This window comes from Manis javanica, chromosome 4 (assembly GCF_040802235.1).
Source record: "Manis javanica isolate MJ-LG chromosome 4, MJ_LKY, whole genome shotgun sequence".
In the NCBI taxonomy this organism is placed as follows: domain Eukaryota; kingdom Metazoa; phylum Chordata; class Mammalia; order Pholidota; family Manidae; genus Manis; species Manis javanica.
This window is the reverse complement of record NC_133159.1, coordinates 78,971,750-78,996,168: the sequence shown is the minus strand read 5'-3', so window position 1 is coordinate 78,996,168 and position 24,419 is coordinate 78,971,750. Positions and strand designations below refer to the sequence as shown.

Here is a 24,419-nt window from a genome sequence, read left to right as displayed (position 1 = left end):
ATTAAAAATCCCTTCTATAGTATTTAATTCCCATAGAGACCTTCTCCAAGGCTTCAAAACAGTGATCTGATTAATTCACACTTATGACTTCAGTATCTAATGGGATCTTATTTAAAAATTTTTTAATAATAATCATTTTCTTCTACCCTTCTACCTTTCTTTGAACAGAATCATTAACTTCCTCTGTTTCAATTAGTATCTCCAGATGGAAGTCTCTCAATTGGTTTCTCTTGACCAGACTTCAACATCCGAATATATAACATGTGGCTTTCCTCCAGACAGGATTTATTATCACGTGGTACTGCATAAAGACACTAAATGAATGGAACATTAAGCTTCTATACTGCAGAATCTGTTCAAGGAAACTTCCCTCTGAGAGACAGAAGTGAGCCCATGTCAAGGTAGGTCCAGGGAGACCAACTAAAGGCTACATAATCTTCTCTGCCTTCATTTTCATTGAGGTGTTGGGAACAAATCTCCTGCTTCTACTTCCATTGCTCTAATCTCTGCTCACTTGCCCCATCTTTCTCTGCATTTTGCTCCTTCTCTTGTCTTCACTCTTTTCTCTCTTTGGATAAAGAAATTTCTGCTCATTTTAAGAAGACTGCAAACATCATTCTTAACTAATATTTATAAATTCTTTTTTTTTAAATTATTTTATTATGAATTAGATCATAAAACTGCTCCCTGCTTTAACCTAAACAAGCATATTCTATTTGTCTATATTTTTAAGATATAGACAGTAATACAAAACAATAAATTTGTACAACTGCCTCTTACCTTTTCCAGTTTTTCAGCTACTTTTTCTTTATAATGTTGAAAAGCTTTACTCAGCTCTTCAGCATTATACAGTGCTTCATTCCTTTGTCGTTCAGCTCTAAAGTTAAAAAGGCATAATTAATAAAAAGTACAGAATGCTCTGCATTTGAATAGTTAAGTTCCAAAGTAACCTATATTTAATTATAAGGAATATAGAGAAACAGATTTCTTTGTACTAAAAGAGTATTAGGCATAAACTGCAAAATGAAGAATGAAGATTAGATTATAATCATTTCTTCACTCTATCAGTATGAAAAAATATATACAACATAAAACACTTATACACTTTGAAACATACAGCAATTTTTGTTTCTCTGTCTGGAAAAGACAGATTAGGGAAATAGTCTGAGGCTGTATAATAAATTTTCAAAGACCAGATATTAATTACAGAATCAGTCTTCTGTCTAGTATATTAAAAATACTCAGTAATTTCTGTGACCCTTGCAAGGTCAAGTAAATTTTCAAAAAGGTATTTCAAAAGACAGTGACTACTACTGACACAAGATATAAAAATCTAAACAAAATCCAATCACCACCAAACACTGTCTTTAAGCCCAATTGTGCTGCCTCACCTCTAACTTCACCCTGACCTTTCTTCCTATTTCTCACAGGAATTGAGACTATTGGCCTGGAACTTAGTCAATTTCATACCCATACCTAAAACTTTTCTATCTTTAAACCTACTCTCATCATGTTCTTTCCAGTGCAAGAGAAAGTAAGTGACTATTCTCTTAGGCAAGGTGAATTCCTTTATCTATATTCTGGATCTCAGCTCTTCTCTGTTGGCTTACAAATAAGTGAAAGAATCCATTATTTTGTGAATATTAGTGGTTCTTAAGTCTGAATGGCAATGTTGATGTCAGAGATGTCTATTTGGTTCCAAAGTGCCAGATGAAAAGTAATTTAAACAATAAGAGATTTATCTGAAAATCTAAGAGAATATATTCCATTCCTTAGACTGAATAGCAATATAGATTTCACAGAGCAATACAGAGTTCAGAGTTTAGACAGCAAAGGGTACCTATACTTCTCAATTAAACAAAAACCTCCATAGATATGCTTTCCTCTGTCATCCTTCCCTTCAAGCCAAACTTATCCAATATACAGCTACCTACCCTTCGTCTCCACCAATTAAAAAAAAAGTCACAACATATTTCAGCCACACAGAAAAGTATGGATACATATATCCACATACTCCCACCCTGCTTAATGAATCTTAACTTTTTGCTATTTTTGCTTCACTTAGCCTTTTTTATTTCAACCAAACAAAACATTGCAGACACTGAAGTTGATGTCCCTGTGAGTCCTTCCAAATCCCAATCCCTTGACTTCTACAGAGGGTAGCCCTGGTCTTTTTTTAAATTACCATACCATTACACATTTGCATGTTAACCTATATCCACAAATAGTACATCATAGCTCATCTATTCTAAAAGGCACACACATCTCTAAAACTGGTATATCATAGTTGCATGGTGGTATTCTTGTCTTAGTGATTTTTAAAATAATAGTGCACCTTAAAATCTTGTCATCTTATACTTGATGAAACACATAGTCTTTTATCCATGTTTTTATACCATATATGAATGAAACCACACTATACATGTCCTTCTGCAGATTGCTTTTGTTCAATATCATTCAAGATCTATGTTCACTCATGTGACTATAGTTCAGCTTTTTAAATCTACTACGTATTATTTTGTTTTTTGAAAATAATACATTTTTTCATTTTTCAGTTGGTATATATTCAGGTTGTTTCCAGGTAATACAATGTTGCAGTGAACATCCCAGTGCATAACTCCTTGAAAGAGTTTCTTTATGGTATATGACAAGGACATGAATTGCTAGATAATTTCCAAAAGGCATTTCAATGTTAAAGGTACTTAGTAGGTGCACCTTCAACTTTTATTAAATCCTTTTTTAAAAATTAGTACAGTAGCTGTACCAATTTACACTCTCAACCAGAAATGTATATGTGAGTTTCTGGTGTACCACAACTTCACCCACACTTCCAGAAGCAGTATAGAGTAATAATAAAATGATAACCTATTTAAGCTTCCCAAAAATCAATAATGAGGTGCCAAAAATATAACACTGAGAAGTTAAGTAACTTACTCAAGATCTTACATGTTACAGTGAGTGCAACCTGTTTCCAAAATCTCTCTACTTAACCACTTTGCACTACTACCTCTGGCATGGTATTCAATTCAGTGGGACACAGAGCCATAGTGTGTGGTTTCAAATTCTACCACTACCACTTTCTAACTGTGTGATCTCAACTTCTAATTCAATTTATTCATCTGTGAAAGGAGGATCTTACTGATCTCATATAATTGAGTAAATGAGCTATATACCTTAAAGCAGTTAGGAAACTTATTATACATGGCAAAAGTTCATTAAGTTATAATTGTCATCAAATTAAAAACTCTTCAATCTAATAGTGTGAAATGACTGCAGTTTTACAACCTCACTGTGGTTTTAATCTGCATTTTTGATGACAGTGAGATTGAGCAATTTTCCAAGTTACACTGGCTATTTGGGTTTCCTGTCCTTTACCTGTTCAGATCCTTTTTCTTTTATTACTGGACTTTTCCCACCCTTTTCTTATGGACTTGTGAGAGTTCTTTATAAATTCTGGACTCTAATTTTTGTGATATTGTATTATATGCAAATGTCTTTTCCACTTCTTAAAAAATGTGTTTTACAGAACAGAAAGTTTTTATTTTAATGAACTTAATATTTAGCAGTTTTCCTATACTATTTATGCCTTCCAAATCTCATTTTAAAACAGTCTTCCCTACCATGAGACATCATGGAAACTATTCTCCTACATTTTCTCTAAAAGTTTTACTTTTCACAACTGGATCTTTAATTCATCTGGAATTTCTTTGTATACAGGTGCAGTAAGAAGCAGGGATCCTATTTACTTTTTTAAAGTCAATAATCAGTTCTCCCAGCATCACTATAAAATTATTATTTTTTTTAATTCTGGGTTTTTAAAAAATTTTTGTTTTAAGAATCTCAAATTGGTACATGTTGGTGGATTCAACAACTTTTGACATTTTGCCATAACTTTTCTTTTTTGTCTCTCATTTGAGAGATTTTTTTGTACTGAACTACATTCTAGAGTAATTAGTAACCATCACTTCTAAATACTTTAGCACCTATCTCCTAAGAACATGGACATTGCCTCATATAACCTCAAAACCAATTATCAAATTCAAGAAATCTAAAATTAATGTGATGTTATCTATGTTCCATCAATTATTCCAATAATGTTCTTTATAAGCTTTTTTTCCCTTCTGATCCAGGATCACACTTCTGCTTTTAGTTATGTCTCTTCAGTCTACTTGATCTGGAACATTATGTTCTGCTTTTCTTAGTATTTCATGACAGTTGTTTTATAGAAGATCAACCTGAGATTGCCTGATGTATCCTCAGGCTATTCATTCTTGGGATAAACACACTACTACATAAATGATGAATCCTTCTCACTATATCACATATGAAACACATGCCAGTTTGTCCAGTACCGTAATTTATTGATTTATTCATCCTTTCCCTGATTTTAAATGCCACCTCTGTCACATATCAAGATTCCACTGTAATGTATGTTTGCTTAAGGGTCTCTGTTCTGTACTATTCATCTTTTTTTAAAATTTCTACACCATTATCACACTGACTTAGCAGTGTAACTTTAGAAATCTTGGTTTATGGCATGTTCTCCACCTGGGCCTACAGCTTCAAAATTGCCTTGTCTATTCTTGGACCTTGGTTCTTCCATGATTTTTAGGGTGAGTTCATTAAGTTCTACCAAAATTTCTGTTGGGATATTGATTGGAATGGAACCGAATGTAAAACCTAATTGAAGGAGAGAACTAACACCTTTATATTAGGTTCCATTCCAGAAAAACAGTATATACCTCATAAATTAGATCTTCTTTTAAGACTTTCAATAAAGTTTTATAATTTTCTCCATTATATTAAGCATGTCTTTTATTCTGTTTTGACATCTGGGCCTTATTGACTTTAGGGCTCCCAAGGATAGCCAATTCTTAGAGATAGTACCTTTCATACACAACTGGCCAATCCAGGCACACTCCCCCCTCCTCTATCTGGCTCTTCCTCTCAGGGCTCATATCCCCATCCTAATCACTCCAGGACTGGGGTACCAGACAACTCAGGCTTTATATAAACTCCAGACCACTGTGATTGTTCATAATAGCCAATCTTAAACCTACATAACCTGCCTGAACTGTTCTTTCCTATGAAATCCATAATAAAACCTCTTGCTCCCATTTTCCTTCCAACTCCCTCTGCCTCCTGACCAATCCTGATGCTTCCCTGTGTAGCCCTCCTGCATGGCAGGTCATGTCTTCTATTTCTAGGGATCTGTGAGAATCTGTATAAAAACTTCTTCCTTTCTTCATGACAGTCATTTCCATGTCTGTGTGTCTTACCACTACTAATTAAAACAAATCCTGAGTACATTTAAAACCTCCATTAAGATTGTACATAGCTTCTGTGTATTTTTTAATGTAACTTTTTATTTTAAATTTTTATTGAGTAAAATGCAGAAGTCTTAAGTGAATGAATTTTTGTATATGTATATATCCATGTAACTACTACCCAGATCAAAATATAGAACATTTCCAGCACCAAAAGACAACCTCATGCACCCTCTTAGTCATTGCTTTTTACCCCAAAAGGAAAGCACTATTTGGACTTTTTAATATCATATACTAATTTTGCCTATTCTTAATTTCTTATGAAAATATACAGTGTTCTTTCACACCTGGCTTCTTTTGCTTAACACTGTAACTGTGATATTCATACACATTAAATAGCTACAGTTGCTCTTTTTCACTGATATATATATATATATCATATACATATATGTCATAATGTGAATATAACATTATTGATTATATTGTTGATTAACATTTAGCAATTATGAATGGAAATAATTTGAACACTCTTGCACATGTCTTCTGACAGACACAGGTATTCATTTCTGTTGGAGAGAATGCAGGATCACAGGGTGACAATGTTTAGCTTTAGGAGATACCAGCAAACATTTTTCCAAGTGGGTTCTACCAATTTACACTCCTATTAGAATTATATGAGAATTCTAATTACTCCACATCTTGCCAAAACATGATATTGTGACTTTTCATTTTAACCACTGTAGGCCAAAATGGGCCTGTTTTTTTTTTTTTGTCATTATCATTGTTTCATTTGGTTTACTTTCTTGGGGGCAAATTTTTAATTATTGATTCAATATCTTTAATGGCTATACATCTGTTCAGGTTTTCAATTTATTAAGTTAGTTTATGTTAAAGTATATATTGTTGCTAAACCATTTATTTAGTCTAAGTTTTTAAACTTATCATCTTAAAATGGTTCACTTGGTTCTTAAATCATAGCTAAATCTGCATTTAAAAGTTCCTTTTCAACCCCAATGTTGCTGTTTGTGCCTTTTCTCCTTGACTAATCTTGTCTGTTTTCCATTATCTCAGTCATTGTGAAAAGAACCGTAATTTAGGTTTTGGTAAATCCTCTCTTATTTCTTTGTTTGCTATACATCCATTTCACACTTATTTTTTTTTTTTGAAGGTTGTGCTTCACATGATTACTTTACTTGGCTATTCTTTTTTAACTTTTTTAAAATTTTGTTATCATTAATCTACAATTACATGAAGAACATTATGTTTCCTAGACTCTCCCCTATCCCAAGTCCCTCCCACAAACCCCATTAGAGTCACTGTCCATCAGCAGAGTAAGATACTGTGGAATAACTACTTGTCTTCTCTGTGTTGCACAGCCCTCCCATTTCCCCCATACCCCACATTATATGTGCTAATCATAATACCACCTTTCTTCTTCCCAGCCCTTATCCCACCCTACCCTCCCATTCTCCCAAGTCTCTTTCCCTTTAGTAACTGTTAGTCCATTCTGGGGTTCGGTGATTCTGCTGCTGTTTTGTTCATTCAGTTTTTCCTTTGTTCTTATACTTCACAGATGAGTGAAATTATTTGGTATTTGTCTTTCTCCACTTGGCTTATTTCAGTGAGCATAATACCCTCTAGCTCCACCCATGTTGTTGCAAATGGTAGGATTTGTTTTCTTCTTATGGCTGAATAATATTCCATTGTGTATATGTACCACATCTTTATCCATTCATCTGCTGATGGACACTTAGGTTGCTTCCATTTCTTGGCTATTGTAAATAGTGCTGCGATAAACACAGGGTTGCATCTGTCTTCTTCAAACTGTAGTGCTGCACTCCTAGGGTAAAATTAGTAGCAGTGAAATTCCTGGGTCAAATGGTAAGTCTATTTTGAGAATTTTGAGGAACCTCCATACTGCTTTCCACAATGAACTAATTTACATTCCCACCTGCAGTGTAGGAGGGTCCCCTTTCTCCACAACCTTGCCAACATTTGTTGTTTGTCTTTTGGATGGGAGACATCCTTACTGGTGTGAGGTGATATCTCATTGTGCTCTTAATTGGAATTTTTCTGATAACTAGCTATGTGGAGCATCTTTTCATGTGTCTGTTGGCCATCTGAATTTCTTCTTTGGAGAACTGTCTGTTCAGCTCCTCTGCTCATTTTTTAATTGGATTATTTGCTTTTTGTTTGTTGAGCTCTGTGAGCTCTATATGTATTTTGGATGTCAACCCTTTATTGGATCTGTCATTTACAAATATATTCTCCCATACTGTAGGGTACCTTTTTGTTCTATTGATGGTGCCCTTTGCTGTACAGAAGCTTTTCAGCTTGATATAGTCCTACTTGTTCATTTTTGCTTTTGTTTTCCTTGCCTGGGGAGATACATTCATGAAGAAGTCAGTAATGTTTATGTCCAAGAGATTTTTGTCTATGTTTTTTTCTAAGAGTTTTATGGTTTCATGACTTACATTCAGATCTTTGATCCATTTGGAATTTACTGTTGTGTATAGGGTTAGATAGTGATCCAGTTTCATTCTCTTACATGTAGCTGTCCAGTTTTGCCAGCACCAACTGTTGAAGAAACTTTCATTTCCCCATTGTATGTCCATGGCTCCTTTATCGAATATTAATTGACCATATATGTTTGGGTTAATGTCTGGAGTCTCTAATCTGTTCCACTGGTCTATGGCTCTGTTCTTGTGCCAGTACCAAATTGTCTTGATTACTGTGGCTTTGTAGTAGAGCTTGAACTTGGGCAGCAAGATCCCGCCCACTTTATTCTTCTTTCTCAGGATTGCTTTGGCTATTCGGGGTCTTTGGTGTTTCCATATGAATTTTTGAACTATTTGTTCCAGTTTGTTGAAGAATGTTGTTGGTAATTTGATAGTGATTGCATCAAATCTGTATATTGCTTTGGACAGGATGGCCATTTTGACGATATTAATTCTTCCTAGCCAGTAGTATGGGATGAACCTCCATTTGTTAGTGTTCTCTTTAATTTCTCTTAAGAGTGCCTCACACATTTTCAGAGTATAGGTCTTTCACTTCCTTGGTAAGGTTTATTCCTAAGTATTTTATTCTTTTTGATGCAATTGTGAATGGAATTGTTTTCCTGATTTCTCTTTCTATTAGTTCCTTGTTAGTGTATAGGAAAGCTATAGATTTCTGTGTGTTAATTTTGTATCCTGCAACTTTGCTGTATTCTGATATCAGTTCTAGTAGTTTTGGAGTGGAGTCTTTAGGGTTTTTTTATGTACAATATCATGTCATCTGCAAATGGTGACAGTTTAACTTCTTCTTTACCAATCTGGATTCCTTGTATTTCTTTGTTTTGTCTAATTGTCATGACTAGGACCTTCAGTACTATTTTAAATAACAGTGGGGAGAGTGGGCATCCCTGTCTTGTTCCCGATCTCAGAGGAAAAGCTTTTAGCTTCTCGCTGTTCGGTATGATGTTGGCTGTGGGTTTATCATATATAGCCTTTATTATGTTGAGGTACTTGCTCTCTATGCCCATTTTGCTGAGAGTTTTTATCTTGAATGGATGTTGAATTTTGTCAAATGCTTTTTCAGCATCTATGGAGATGATCATGTGGTTTTTGTCTTTCTTTTTGTTGATGTGGTGGATGATGTTGATGGACTTTTGAATGTTGTGCCATCCTTGCATCCCTGGGATGAATCCCACTTGGTCGTGGTGTATGATCCTTTTGATATATTTTTGAATTCGGTTTGCTAATATTTCGTTGAGTATTTTTGCATCTACATTCATCAGGGATATTGGTCTGTAATTTTCTTTTTTTGTGGTGTCTTTGCCTGGTTTTGGTATTAGGGTGATGTTGGCTTCATAGAATGAGTTTGGGAGTATTCCCTCCTCTTCTATTTTTTGGAAAACTTTAAGGAGAATGGTTATTATATCTTCTGTGTATGTCTGATAAAATTCTGAGTTAAATCCAAGGGTTTTTTTTCTTGGGTACTTCTTTGATTACCACTTCAATTTCTTTGCTGGTAATTGGTTTGTTCAGATTTTGTGTTTCTTCCTTTGTCAGTCTTGGAAGGTTGTATTTTCCTAGGAAGTTGTCCATTTCTTCTAGGTTTTCCAGCTTCTTAGCATATAGGTTTTCATAGTAGTCTCTAATAATTCTTTGTATTTCTGTTGGGTCCGTCATGATGTTTCCTTTCTCGTTTCTGATTTTGTTGATGTGTGTTGATTCTCTTTTTCTCTTAATAAGTCTAAATAGAGGCTTATCTATTTTGTTTATTTTCTCAATGAACCAGCTCTTGGTTTTTCATTGTTTTTTCTATTGTTTTATTCTTCTCAATTTTGTTTATTTCTTCTCTGATCTTTATTATGTCCCTACTTCTGCTGACTTTAGGCCTCATTTGTTCTTCTTTTTCCAATTTTGATCATTGTGACATTAGACTATTTATTTGGGATTGTTCTTCCTTCTTTAAAATATGCCTGAATTGTTATATACTTTCCTCTTAAGACTGCTTTCGCTGAGTCCCACAAAACTTGGGGCTTTATGTTGTTGTTATCATTCATTTCCATATATTGCTGGATCTCCATTTTAATTTGATTGTTGATCCATTGACTATTTAGAAGTGTGTTGTTAAGCCTCCATGTGTTTGTGAGCCTTTTTGCATTCTTTGTATAATTTATTTCCAGTTTTGTACCTTTGTGGTCTGAGAAGTTGGTTGGTAGGATTTCAATCTTTTGGAATTTACTGAGGCTCTTTTTGTGGCCTAGTATGTGGTCTATTCTGGAGAATGTTCCATGTGCTCTTGAGAAGAATGTGTATCCTGTTGTTTTTGGATGTAGAATTCTGTAGATGTCTATTAGGTCCATCTGTTCTAGTGTGTTGTTCAGTGCCTCTGTGTCCTTACTTATTTTTTGTCTGGTGGATCTGTCCTTTGGAGTGAGTGGTGTGTTGAAGTCTCCTAGAAAGAATGCATTGCATTCTATTTCCTCCTTTAGTTCTCTTAGTATTTGTTTCACATATGTCAGTGCTCCTGTGTTGGGTGCATATATATTTATAATGGTTATACCCTCTTGTTGGACTGGCCCCTTTATCATTATGTAATGTCCTTCTTTATCTCTTGTTACTTTCTTTGTTTTGAAGTCTATTTTGCCTGATACTAGTACTGCAACACCTGCTTTTTTCTCCCTATTGTTTACATGAAATATCTTTTTCCATCCCTTGACTTTTAGTCTGCACATGTCTTTGGGTTTGAGGTGAGTCTCTTGTAAACAGCATGTAGATGGGTCTTGTTTTTTTATCCATTCAGTGACTCTATGTCTTTTGATTCGTGCATTCATTCATTTACATTTAGGGTGATTATCGATAGGTATGTACTTATTGCCATTTCAGGCTTTAGATTCGTGGTTACCAATGGTTCCAGGTTACTTCCCTTACTATCTAAGAGTCTAACTTAACTCACTTAGTATGCTGTTACAACCACAAATCTAAAGGTCCTTTTCTATTTCTCCTCCTTTTTCTTCCTCCTTCATACTTTATATATTAGGTATCAAATTCTGTACTTTTTGTCTATCCCTTGATTGACTTTGGGGATAGTCAATTTAATTTTGCATTTGCCTCGCAATCAGCTGCTCCACCCTCCCTACCATGGTTTTACTACCTCTGGTTACAGCTATCCAACTCTAGGAACAGTTCCATATATAGCAGTCCCTCCAAAATAGACTGCAGAGACGATTTGTGGGAGGTAAACTCTCTCAGCTTTTGCTTATCTGGAAATTGTGTAATCCCTCCTTCAAATTTAAATGATAATCTTGCTGGATAAAGTAATCTGGCTTCCAGGCCCTTCTGCTTCATGGCATTAAATACATCATGCCACTCCCTTCTGGCCTGTAAGGTTCCTGCTGACAAGTCTGATGTTAGCCTGATGGGCTTTCCTTTGTATGTGATCTTATTTCTGCCTCTGGCTGCTTTTAACTGTCTGTCCTTATCCTTGATCTTTCCCATTTTAATTACTATGTGTCTTGGTGTTGTCTTCCTTGGGTCCCTTGTGTTGGGGTATCTGTGGATCTCCATGGCCTGACAGACTAGGTCCTTCCCAAGATTGGGGAAGTTTTCAGCAACTACCTCGTCAATGACACTTTCTATCCCTTTCTCTCTCTTCTTCTTCTTCTGGTATCCCTATAATGCGAATATTGTTCCGCTTGGATTGGTCACACAGTTCTCTCAATATTCTTTCATTTTTAGAGATCCATTTTTCTCTCTGTGCCTCAGCTTCTTTGTATTCCTCTTCTCTAGTTTCTATTTACTGTCTCCTCCACCGTATCCAACCTGCTTTTAATACCCTCCATCGTGCTCTTCAATGACTGGATCTCTGACCTGAATTCATTCCTGAGTTCTTGGATGTCTTTCCATACCTCCATTAGAATGTTGATAATTTTTATTTTGAATTCCCTTTCAGGAAGAATCACGAGGTCCATATCATTTAAGTCTTTCTCGGGAGTTGTATTAATAATTTTACTCTGGACAAGGTTCCTTTGGTGTTTCATGTTTGTATATGGCGCCCTCTAATGTCCAGAAGCTCTATTCTGGAGCTGCTCAGCTCCTGAAGCAATGTCGGGGGTTGCAGGGGTGAGGAACTGGTACCTCGGGGGAGGTAAGAGCTGTTCCCCGCCTCCTGGCTCCTGTGCCTATCTCCACTGCCTGAGCCAGTGGGTGGTCACACAGGTATGTTTTTGTCCCAGAGCAGCTGGATATGGATCCCTACTTTGCACAAGCAGCTGGAATCCCAGTCTCCCCAGGAACTCTGCCTGTATTAACTTTCCAACCCGGTAGTCATGCAAGTCTCATGAAAGCACCATGAAATGAGTTAGGTATTCAGCAGTCCCAAGCCTTCCACTCCCTCCCTGCTCTGTTTGTCTTCCTCCCGCCAGTGAGCTGGGGTGGGGGAGGGGCTCGGGTTCCGTGGAGCCACAGCTCTGGTACGTTACCCTTTTCGTTGAGGTCTGCTCTTTTCTCCATGTGTGTGCAGTCTGATGAGTCCTCTTTCCTGTTGCTCTCTCAGGATTAGTTGCAGCCAATTAAATTTTCTAATTGTATCCAGTTTTAGGAGGAAGCCTCTCTCTCTCCTCTCATGCCACCATCTTTAATCCCCTCACCCTTATCTTTTTATATCATTATTTCCATTTTTCTTTTGACACTCTTTCTTCTAATGTCCTTTCCTGACTACATAAATTGGATGTTTTAGCTCATTCATTTTCAGTCATATATTAATTTTATTATATGCAAAAAGGCTAACAATTTTCCTCTAAGAGAATACCTTTGGCTACACCCCACAGCTGTGATATGCAGTATCTTTTTTTCACTCAATTCTAAAAGTTTTTTGATTTTCATCATAATTTCTTCAATGGTTCATGAGTGGCAAGAAAGATGGTTTTAAATTTCTAAATATACATGATTTTTTGGAAGCTTAAATTCTAAGTTAATTGTACTGTGGTCCAAGAAGGTGATATGTAGGACATCAGTCTTTTGGTATTTGTTGAAACTCATGCTTTCAGGCATAGTGAGGTAACATAAATATTCTAGAAGTGCTTGAAAGAAATCTGAATTCTTAAATTGTTGGCCACAGGGTTCCATATATACATCCATTAGATCAAGATTATTAATTGTCATTCAACTCTTACTTTTTTGTTGCTTAATCTACCAATTCCTTGTAAATATGTAAAAATATTCCCTGTATGACTATAGATATGTGCATTTCCACTTGAAATTTTACTTTATATATTTTTGGACTACATTTTTAGAGACATATAAATTTGGAATGTTTATAGTTTCCTCTTTGTGTGTTACAAACAATACACAGTCATTTTTAACTTTAGTAATGTTTATTGCACTTAAATCTACTCTGTGTCATATTAATATAGCTATATCTACTTCGTTTTGGTGACTCTTTCCCTGACTCTTTCAATACCTTTGTTTTCAATCTTGTGGTTTAGGTATGTCTCTTATGGCAGCACAAAGCTAAACAACCTCTGCTTTTAAACTGGCTTTTAAATCCATCATGATTAATTTTCTGTACCAAAAAAAATATCTTTGCAAAGGTTATGATCTTTCAATTTCAGTATACCAATATTCATTCTAGTTCTTCAAAAAACCTCCCAGAACCTTCATGTCACACTTCTACCTAAAAATCTTAATTGCCTCTTTATGTTCTCAAGATTAAAATACAAATCCTTTTTCATAACGCACAAATCCATTTACAGTCTGGACCAAGCCTGTCTGACTTGCCTCATTTCCTCCTATACCTATCCATTTATAAAGACATAAAACTCTTTATTATTTTTCAGCAATGATGCTCTTTTATGCTTCCATGCCTCTGTACATGCTATCCAGATTGTGTCCATCCTCACTTACCTTGCGAAAGCAAAGTCAATGCCTTACCCTAAAAATCAGAGGGAACTAGTTGCTCTTCCTCTGTATTTTTTCTTAGCTATATATTATGAAGCTAGTCTTCATAATATTTTATTACTAACTTGTCTGAATTTCAGAACATTTAACCACACAGTTTAAACTTACAATAGCTATATTTATCCATGTTTATTATGAGGCAACTTACATTTCTTTTTTAATTTAATCACATCAAGACAAAATCATCTTGATTCAACAGATGAACAAACTAAAGTTCAAGAAGGTTAAATAGCTTGCTCAAGGTAACAAAGCCACTGAAAGGTAAAATCTGGCTGTTTGACTCCAAAACCTAAACATTTCCACTATGTAAATATTGCTTACCAATATTTACATAGATGCATATATCTTGCAACTGGAACTAAACCAAATGCTGCTGAGAAAATGTTCTTCCAAACCCATTTTAATGAAATATGACTTATAGCTGAGTTCTGAATGGTTTTTAGATATTTAAATGTACATGCAAACAAATGTTTAACCTATTTATAACTCTTCAAAAAATATTTTCTTTGTAACCTTATTTTTATCACAGCACAAATTTTTAAAATATATTTTTGTTGTAAAAGGAGATAAAAAATGAAGATTGTAATTTTACCTTGTGCAAAGGTCTTTATATTATCTATTAAAACATTTTACTTGAACTAAAAAATTTTTTGATCTTTATTAGTTTAAGAGTTAATTGACATTCAAAGTTAATGGTTCTGTGGTGAAAGCTACCTATAAAATTTCATCTTAAGACATGGTTTATACACAATAAATATTTTTACATCAATTATATATACATGAGGTTAGACACAACAACAGTTTCTCCTGAATTTATATAAGTCATGCAATTTAATTTCAGAAAAAAGTAAATATCATTACATTGATGATTATTATCAGGCTTTTAACAATCCCAATCCAGAATGCAACTAATAAAACACACACATGAAAAATTAAAAAGATTAATGGACAAAAAAGAAAATCAAGTTATTATACTGCCAAATTTCTGAAATTTTTTCTCTTCAAAATTAAGCTACAATTTTAAATAGGTAATACATTTTTCCCCCATACAAAACAATTATTTGCTTTAAAAACACATACCTCTTTCCTTGCTTACTTTGTTCAAGTAAGTCCACTTTCAACTTTATACATTGCTCTTGTGACTTCTGCAGACTCTGTTCCTTTTCAGTCATCATTTTCTGGCTCTGCTCTAATTTATCTTCTGCCTCTCTATAAAATAAAGGGTATTTTTAAATGGCTATTAAAGAGATTATTCCAGATATGCCAGGACAGTTCAACTTTAGGAATTCTATTAGTTTAAATCACTGAGTTAAGAGAAACAAATATTAATAAGAGATAGAGAAAAGGCATACTGATCACTTGTCAACTAAGAGTTTTTACAAGGAATAAAAGACTACTTCCATCAAATGATAAATATGCCTGAACAGCTTTTATCCTATTTCATGGTCAGATACTAGAAGCATTATCATATAGTTCAGAAACTAGATAAGAATGACTATTATCACCACTATATCCAATGATTTTTCTGACAGTTACAAAAGCAAAAATGAAAAAGTAGTAAGTATAAATATTGGAAAAGAAAAGACAGGTTTTTTTTCCTGATAATATCATTAGCTACCTAGAAAGTGTAGTGAGTCAAAATGAAAAATTACCAGAATTAATAAAAGGGTATGACAAATAGTCCAGTTACAATATAATTATACAAAAGCTGTAGCCTTCCTATATATTACCAATGAATAGAACAAGAACAAATTCACAACAACCAATGTAGTCCAAAAATATATAAAGTAAAATTTCAAGTGGAAATGCACATATCTATAGTCATACAGGGAATATTTTTACATATTTACAAGGAATTGGTAGATTAAGCAACAAAAAAGTAAGAGTTGAATGACAATTAATAATCTTGATCTAATGGATGTATATATGGAACCCTGTGGCCAACAATTTAAGAATTCAGATTTCTTTCAAGCACTTCTAGAATATTTATGTTACCTCACTATGCCAGAAAGCATGAGTTTCAACAAATACATAGGAATAAACTTAAAACATGCATAACAAAGAAAATTACACAATTCTGATGGTCATGAAAAATGACTTGAGCGTGCATCAGAACCATCTGACTTGTTAAAACACAGCTGGATCCCACTTCCCAAATTTTGTGATTCAGTACGTATGATAGAACCTGAGAGCTTCAATTCTAACAAGTTCCCAGGTGATACAAACACTGCTAGTCCCAAAGGCACACTTTGAGAATCACTAAAATGGAGTAATGTGCTCTATAGAATGCATATATTTCTCATTTTATTCAAAGCAGAGGGTAAATCATAAAGTGCCTAATTCTTTGAATTTTGTTTCTTCAATTCCCACTGAAGCATTAAGTATATATTACTACAGAGTGAATTCACTATATAAGTGAACTAGTTCATATTTAATAAGAGCACATAAATAAGCATCTTAGCTTGGATTTAATCTTTTTTAAAGATTAAATATATTGCATGATCCTACAGCCAAGAGGAGTTATGGTGACCTGACAACAGATTCATCAAGTTCTAAGACAGTCTATAGGCCACTGCAGATTCATTGGGGTGGAGGACAGATTTAACAAGATATATCAAAAAGTAGTAGGATATTAAAATTTGAAAGCAATAAAAAGTATATATACCTCAAAACTTTATGTTGGGCTGAAACTTCTGCTTCCAAATTTTTAATCTGTTCTTCTAAGATCAGCACATTGGCTGCCTGTTGTTGAGCAGATTCAAGCATAGAAACCTAAACAAAGGACAACTTTTAGACCACTTTCTTCAGAAAATAAATTAATCTACTTGGTCCTTAGTTTCTTTAACTATCTGATAGGTAGTTCAATAGAACTCCCCAATTACTGGTCAAATAGGAAGTACATCCTATCTATTCACTTGATCACCATTTACATAGGTACACCACCATCACAAGCCAGTCTCAGCATGTAAGCTCCTGCCATTTCCCTCAACTTAATAACCCAAGATACTGGTCAACTACTCAGGAGAAAAAATCAAATCTCTATTGATACCATCTAGGAAGATAAATTTCACATAAATTAGAAAATTAAATATAAAAGACCAAATCATAAAACATTACATAAGAAAATAATTTTACATCTTTTTATGATTTAAAACCTAATTTTAGAATACATGCTTACTATAGAGAAAACTTAGAAAATAAAGAAAACCATAATTATCTTACAATCTGGATAATAAAAACAATGTAGCAGGATAGGAATCCACAACCTAAATGGTGTCTACTGGACAGTATCAATAAGAAAACTACCCCTGAAAAAAGGTGGCATGAGTTACAAAAGAGGCATGGATGAGGTCTGGGATACAAAACCTGGGATATACTGTTGACCCTTGAACATGTGTTTGAACTGCATGGGTCCACTTATACACATATTTTTTTTCAATACATTTATCAAAAATACTTTTTTGGAGATTTGTGACAATTTGAAAAAACATTTTCTTTTCAAAAAATGTTACTTTATTGTAAGAAAACAGTATATAATACATACAACATTAATATACACGTTAACTGACTATTTACATTATTGGCAAGGCTTCCCATCAACAGTAGGCTACTGGTAGGTAAATTTTGGAGAAGTCAAAAGTTATACATGGATTTTTGACTGCATGGGGGTCTGTACCCACAACACTTCTCAAGGATGAACTATAGTTGAAAATCTCTGTTAAGTCAAATGGGGGAAAACCCCATCCAGAACATCAACTGTCAGGTGGTGGCCTACCAGAAAGAAAAAGTTTATTATCTGGAGAAATTGGACAGCAAAGGTTTAGGATTCTAGGACACTACGTAGAATGATGAGAGTGGATAAGATATTATAAATAAAGGGATCAATACAAAATAGTCAGCTTCTAGCTTCCTACTCCATCTAAATTTGGGCTATCCCACAGATGGGAAACTAAGGATTTTTTTGCTGGAGAAACTCAACAGCTCCAAAGAAAAACAACTCACATACTGACATTGGATAGGGAACTATGGGAGTTTCCCTACAAAAGAACTATCTCCTCAACCATCACCAACAAATGAGGCCCATTAGATAACAAACTCCACATTTGCATACAGAGCTTCCAAACAGCATGTAAGTGCCTTTCCCTAAAATATAAACAGCTAAAATACTAACATCTGATAAAAGCTTCTAACATGAAAGCCAGAGGCCAAAACAAAAGAAAAAAGCAACTAGCAGCAACACAAGCACACACACACAAAAAAATTATTACATCTTTAGAGAGCTAATAGAGGATATACTGCACCAAGATATTATTAAATACGAAATAATCAAATAACATGAAAAAGCTCTCGAAATGAAAAAAATATGGCAGCCAAATGAAAGATTCAATAGAAATTTGGATAATGCTGAGAAAATCTCCTAAAGAAGAGTAACAGGAAGACAGGGAGATGGAAAATAACAGAAAAAGACTTAGAAGATTGAGAGGACCAATCCAGGGGATCCAAAATTCACCAACTAGGAAACACAGAAGAAAACAAAGAGATGAAATTGATCAGAGGTTACATAAGAAAAATTTCCAGGACCAAAGGGTACAAGATTCCAGCCTCAAAGGGTCCTCATGTACCCAGCACAATGAATAAAAGGTCTACTCAAAGACAAATCATTGTGAACTTTTAAAACACCAAGAGGGAAGATCCTAAAAACTATCATAAATGGAAAAAAAAGATAACATGCTAAGAGAGATTCACAGTGGTATTAGGCTTTTCAGAGAAGCACTAGAGAATAGAAGAAAGTAAAATCATAAAAGTTTTGAGTTAAAATATTTTTTGACCTATTTTTTCAAATAATATTTTTAAAGCGGGAGAAATTAAGACATTTCAGACAGGCAGGGACTGGAAAATAATATCAAATTAAAGAAAGTACACCACAAAAGAAGACATGAGATCCAGAAATCAGTAGATTCAACCTAGAATCACATCAGAGAGAAGTCCAAGGAGAGCAGCTGAATAGCAGGCCTGCAACACAGTAAGCTCAGAAAAAGCAGAATGTCAGGCTCCAGAAGTGTAATTACAAACACTGCCAAATGGTAAATTATGAATTTGATAGGTACAATAAGGAATATCAGCAAAAGATTTCCAACGATGGCATATATATGCAACAGTAAAACCTGAGGTCTGCCCTAGAAAAGGTAGTTGCCCTAAAAAAATATATTATTAACTTATCAATTTAGAAATTGCTGAGATGGCAAGTAAAATACAAATGATGTCTTTTTCTTATAGTTATTAATAAAACTTTTACTATCTCTTTGACTTTAGCCTCTAGGACTTAAAAGATAGCTATAGTATTTTGATAAAATTAAAAAATAAACAGAAAAAGTGAACAAATTATAAAGAAATCTAAACAACAAGCTGAAAAAAAAACTCATGAGAAATCAAGAAAAACAAATATTGTTTCCTCAAAAAAAATAAAGAATGTAGAAAAAAATCAGTACAATACTGAATGTAGACAGAGTGCAATAAATGACTGAAAAAATGTCTTTGCTGTGATTTATTTGGTCAGCCTAGAAATCTATCCTAGAAATAATCCCAAACACCAAAAAAGTTTATGTTCATTGCAGCATTTTTTACTCGTTAGACTGTACTCATCCCCAATAGCACTTCTTTGTTTTTTTTGAAAAATAAAGACCTCCCATAAATCTGCTACTTAAAACAATATGTCTATAATAATAAATAATGAAAGCCTCATTACAACCTTCTGATCCCTCTCAAAGTTATCAACAATAATGTGGAGCATAGTTGTTCTGTCCTTATATATGTCACACATTATGTCTATATATATATATAACATACACTTTGAATAAAAAGCAAAGCTTGAATCATTACGTGTGTGTTGCTCTGTAATGTTTTCTTACCACCAAGTATAGAAGGCAACAGTTTTTGAGTGCTATATGCAGACACTATTCTATCATTTAAACTTCACAAAGTTCCAAAAAAGCCAAACAACTTTATATCTTAGTACTGGTAAGTTTACCTCAAAAAAAAAAAATAGCTTTGTAGTAATCCATTATATCAATATATCATAAATTTACTTTATCAACCTTCTATTATTAAACAGTTTGTTTTCTAGTTTTTGATATAATACCAAGCATAGAGCAAAAAATAAGAAACCACTTTAATAGAGGAATTATTAAATTATGCTATAAACACATAAAGAAACATACTGCTGCGATTAAAAAATGATTATTGGAAAAGCTGGGTAAATGCTCAGAAAACACTTAGAGTATGTATTAAGTAAAAAATGCAGGAAAAAAGAAACTATTGAATTTGGATTTAACTGTAATACTCCAATAAGATAGCTTCTAAAATGTGGAAATCGGGTGATCTTCCTTCCTTTTCTTTTTCCTATTTTTAAAGTTTTTAACAATGAAAATGTATCATCTTAAAAAGCAAGATAAATAAGCTAGATAAAACCGCACAAAACCTATCTTAAGATCTTGAGAAGCTCTGACTTATCTAAATAAACACATTATACAAGTTCCTTAAATCATTTTCAGATATTAAATTCACAAAGTTGATTCTACAACATATCTAAATAAACACATTACAATAATGAATGTAGACAGAGTGCAATAAATGACTGAAAAAATAACTAGGTTATTAAACCTAGTCTCCTAATGTTCCCACGTGCATGTTATACAAGTTCCCCTAAATCATTTTCAGATATTAAATTCACATAAAGTTGATTCTACATTGATAAAATCATTATACATAACACCTTAAGGCAATACAAAGAATATTTTTCCAATTATAAACCTTAAAATGATTGCGATTATTTTTTGTAGGCATAGTCACCACTTCAAATAACATACTTTCACTCTTGATTGTGTTAATTCAAAGTGGGCAGACTCTACTTTAGTCATTAAAGAATGGTTCTGTGAGACCAAACAAGCATTCTGTTGCCTCAGTTTATTAAGTTTCTCGAGAAGACTCTTTATCTCCTGTTCCATGGAAGTACATGAAAAAGACATCTGAAAAATGAAAAGAACAATCTATTTTGGATTATTTCATTAAGCATTGCATGAAACTAATGGAAAATGATGAACTACCAATAAAACAAAACAACTAAGTAGCTTGGAAAATGAATTAAGATATTTAGTGAGTTTTGGTGAGGATCTGTGGGACAACCAGCACTCTCCACGTGTACATAACTAATACAGCTTCAAAACAAGAGTACACTTTGGAAAAGCTCTTGGTATTATTCAATAAAGGTAAACATGATGAGGCTCAACAAAATTACTCCTGGGTATAAATCTGATACAAACTTTCATACTTTTGCACCTGAAGATATAAAAATATTCATGGCTACACTGTCAATAAAAGACAATAGAAGGAAAGAAACCAAATGTCCACCAAGAATAAAATGGATAATGGATAATTTATTCTTTAAACTGTACAAATATTTATTTTATATTTTTTGAATATATATTTTACAATAAACTATTTTAATTTTTATGAAAGTTGAGGTTTTCAAACATGATTTTTCTAATTTTATTTTTTTGAATAAGTAATAAATTCACGCAATTCAAAAGTTAAAACTATATAAAGAAAAAGTACACACAGAAGTCTCGTTTTCATCTTTAGTAGATAGGCAACCATTTTTCTAAGTCTCTTGCTTATAAAGTTTTGTATAGCACCAAATACAGCAAAAAAATAGGAAACCATTTATATAGGAGAGTTACTAAGTTATGGTCTTATTAAACCTAGTCTCCTAATGTTCCCAGGTGCATATGTTAAGCAATACAAATTATCCACCTCCCCACTTCCTTATGCAAAAATAGCATACTATATGTATCATTCTGTACCTTTCATTTCTCACTTGAACAATATAGCCTAGCAATCTCTCCACAATCAACATAGTGAGAAACTCCATTCATTTTTTTCCCTCAGCTGCTGTTTCCACTGCCTGTTTATTCAACCAATCCCTTATTACTGGATAATTGAGTTACTTCTAATCTGTTATGACAAACAATGCCTGGTTTTGTACTTATGCAGGTATACCTGTAGTTTTCTAGAAATGGGATTTCCAAGTCAAGGGTAAAAGCATTTATGATTTTAGGAAACATTACCCAATACACCTCCTAAGGGTTGTATCATTTTCCTACCATCAAAGTAGGAATGCCTACTTCCCCCTAATTTCATATACAAAGTAAAGCATCAAGCAACTGGATGTTTAACAACCTGATAGGTAAGAAGTGGTACCTAACAATAGTTTCATTTTGAACTACTCTTATTATGAGTAAGACTGAACACCTTTTATTTGTTTTAAGATATTTTAATTTCCTTTCTCATAAATGCTTTTTGACAAGTTTTCTACTGGGTTATTGGTCTTTTTTTTAAGAGCTCTTTATATGTAGAAGAAATTACCTTTTTATCTTTAATAGGCATGATCAATATTTTTCCCCTCCAACTTGTCATTTGTCTTTTGATTTTGCTTAGGATAAAACACAATGATTTCAACTAAGGCATACACATAATAAAAAACAATCAGCAATCTGAATTAGGATAGAGATCAAATTTCCCAGTTACATAATCTTTATAGGCATGAAATTTGAATTCATTTTCTAAAATGTAGGCTCAGATACATTTACATAATGCATCTGTATCAGATCCTTAACAAAGAGAAAACCTCTCAATTTTCTGCTTTCTGAAGTGGAAGAGCAAATTTTTATCCAAAAAAAATTATGACATGCATATGCAACACATATGCAAGTTGTCAGTGGGATAACAAAGAACAGGAAGAAGAGAGCAGAAAGGGAGATTAAGGGGTTGAGTAAAGAAGAGGGGTAAACACAGGGAAACAGATAAGGTGATTGAGTAAGAAAGGTCAGGGAGAGAGAGTTTCATACCAGGGAAGATGTCTAAGATCATCCATAAAACTTAGGGGTAATGAAAAGATAACAGTGCCATGCTGTCACATAGCTCTTGATCCAGGTTAAACAGTAAGTATGCTTTAACCACTTAATAAGCAACTGATTAGCTATCATGTACACGGTATAGTGCTAAGATCAAGGGTGTTAGAAAACACATTTATTGCAAAAAGGTAGTAAATATAGAAGCTTTAAAATAGAGTAATACACCAAAATAATTACTATCTTATTAGTATGCAACAAGAACCATCATATTTAAATACAAAAAAGGCTGGAACGCTATACTAGGATTATGGAAAACAGGAATAAGGCATTTAAAGAAAAAACTCAAAATGTATTTAAGTAGACAGGCCTAAAAACAATAACCTTATCTCTTGGCTTTTTTTGGAAATCAGTACTGCTACTGGACATTTTACCATCTTTCTTATAGGGTGAATAATTCAAAAGTCCAAGTTGGCTAGGTTGAGAAAGATCTTCAAGAATGAGCCTTTGAGAGCTTGAGAGATTAGAGGCATAATCGGAATTTTCACTTGGACTAACACTAGAGAAAAAAACAAAAAATACATTTTAGCTCTTAGTACATTAGTTATTCACTTCAAATTTCTAAACATTAAATAAGAAATAAAGAAAAGCACCTGAAATAGTGCTAGAAATCATATTCACAGTTAAGACGTAAAGCAACATTTCAACAAAATTTTTAAATAAACCAGAATTAATTTTAAACTAACAATCTATGTATTTCTCAAGCCTCTAGGTGAGGATTGCTTAAATTCAAAAAAAACAGTCATAATAATAAGAGATTAATTAAGCTGGAGATTCTGGGAATAAAAGATGGTGGTACAGGAAGGCAAGGCAAAAACCTACTCCCAAAATCACATAGAACATGAAAATACAACTAGGCCTAAAATCGAACTGAAGACACAGAACGAACCACCTACATCTGGGGAAGAGAAGACCCTACAGAAAAGGGTACGGTGACAAAGCCACAATCCAGGGAGATGAAAGCCCTCCCTCAACCCCAGTCCACAAGCAGGAGGAAGAGGAATAGAGCAGAGAGGGAGTAGAAGCCCAGGACCCTAAACACCTGGCCCTGGAGATCTGCTCAGGGAACACAAGCCTGCTTTGCATGGTGCCTGGTGATTGGTGGGCCTGGCTGAGATCCCAGCTGCCTGTGGAGAACAGGCATGCTCTATACCAGCCCCCTTGAGAAAGAAAGCAGAGAGGGCAGTTTGAAAGACTTCCCAGCAGTGAAAGGGCTGCCATAGGGGCAAGGAGTGCACAGTGCTGTTTAGGAGAAAAGTGAGGTGGACAATACCTCCCCAGCCTGCCTTCAGGCCCCCACTGGCAACACAGCCTGGAGACTCCTCGCAGTGGCATGCAGCCTGCCAGCTGGCAGTGAAACCAAACTTTACTCTTAGGTAGGCAGGGTGAGAACCCCCAGCCTGCTCAGCCCTATTTTGGGCAAGCCAGGGAGCTGAGTGCAACAGTCAGCTCTTTCCTCCCAGCAGATAACAGTCCTGTTTGTCATTGCCCCTACCACAGCAGCAGGCTGGGTGGAGGGCAGCTCCACCTACTAGCGGCTCCAGAGAGTATTCTCCCCGCTTCCATGATCAGATACTGGCCCACACAGCCCTCCTGAAATCAGAACAAGAGCAAGGCAGACAGGCAACACACCCAGAGCATGCAAACACCTGGGGCTCCCACCCAGGAAATTGAGCTTCTGGGCACTAGAGGGCACTGCCTACACAAATCTACTATCCTATAAGAAACACTAAAAAAAT

General features: G+C 34.4%; 1 protein-coding gene across 11 annotated transcripts in view; it reads right to left on the bottom strand.

The window, feature by feature from the left end:
- The window catches only part of CCDC18 (coiled-coil domain containing 18), a 200,237-nt gene that overhangs the window by 146,210 nt on the left and 29,608 nt on the right, over positions 1-24,419 (bottom strand). For 10 of the 11 annotated variants that reach the window (XM_073234287.1, XM_017650002.3, XM_073234294.1 and 7 more), the window contains 5 exons: positions 23,005-23,179; positions 20,581-20,739; positions 16,380-16,486; positions 14,795-14,923; positions 781-877 (listed from right to left, as the gene is read on the bottom strand). In XM_073234287.1, coding sequence (XP_073090388.1) covers positions 781-877; positions 14,795-14,923; positions 16,380-16,486; positions 20,581-20,739; positions 23,005-23,179 — 667 coding nt within the window. The remainder of the gene's footprint in view (positions 1-780; positions 878-14,794; positions 14,924-16,379; positions 16,487-20,580; positions 20,740-23,004; positions 23,180-24,419) is intronic. The other variant, XM_073234295.1, reaches the window with a different exon arrangement.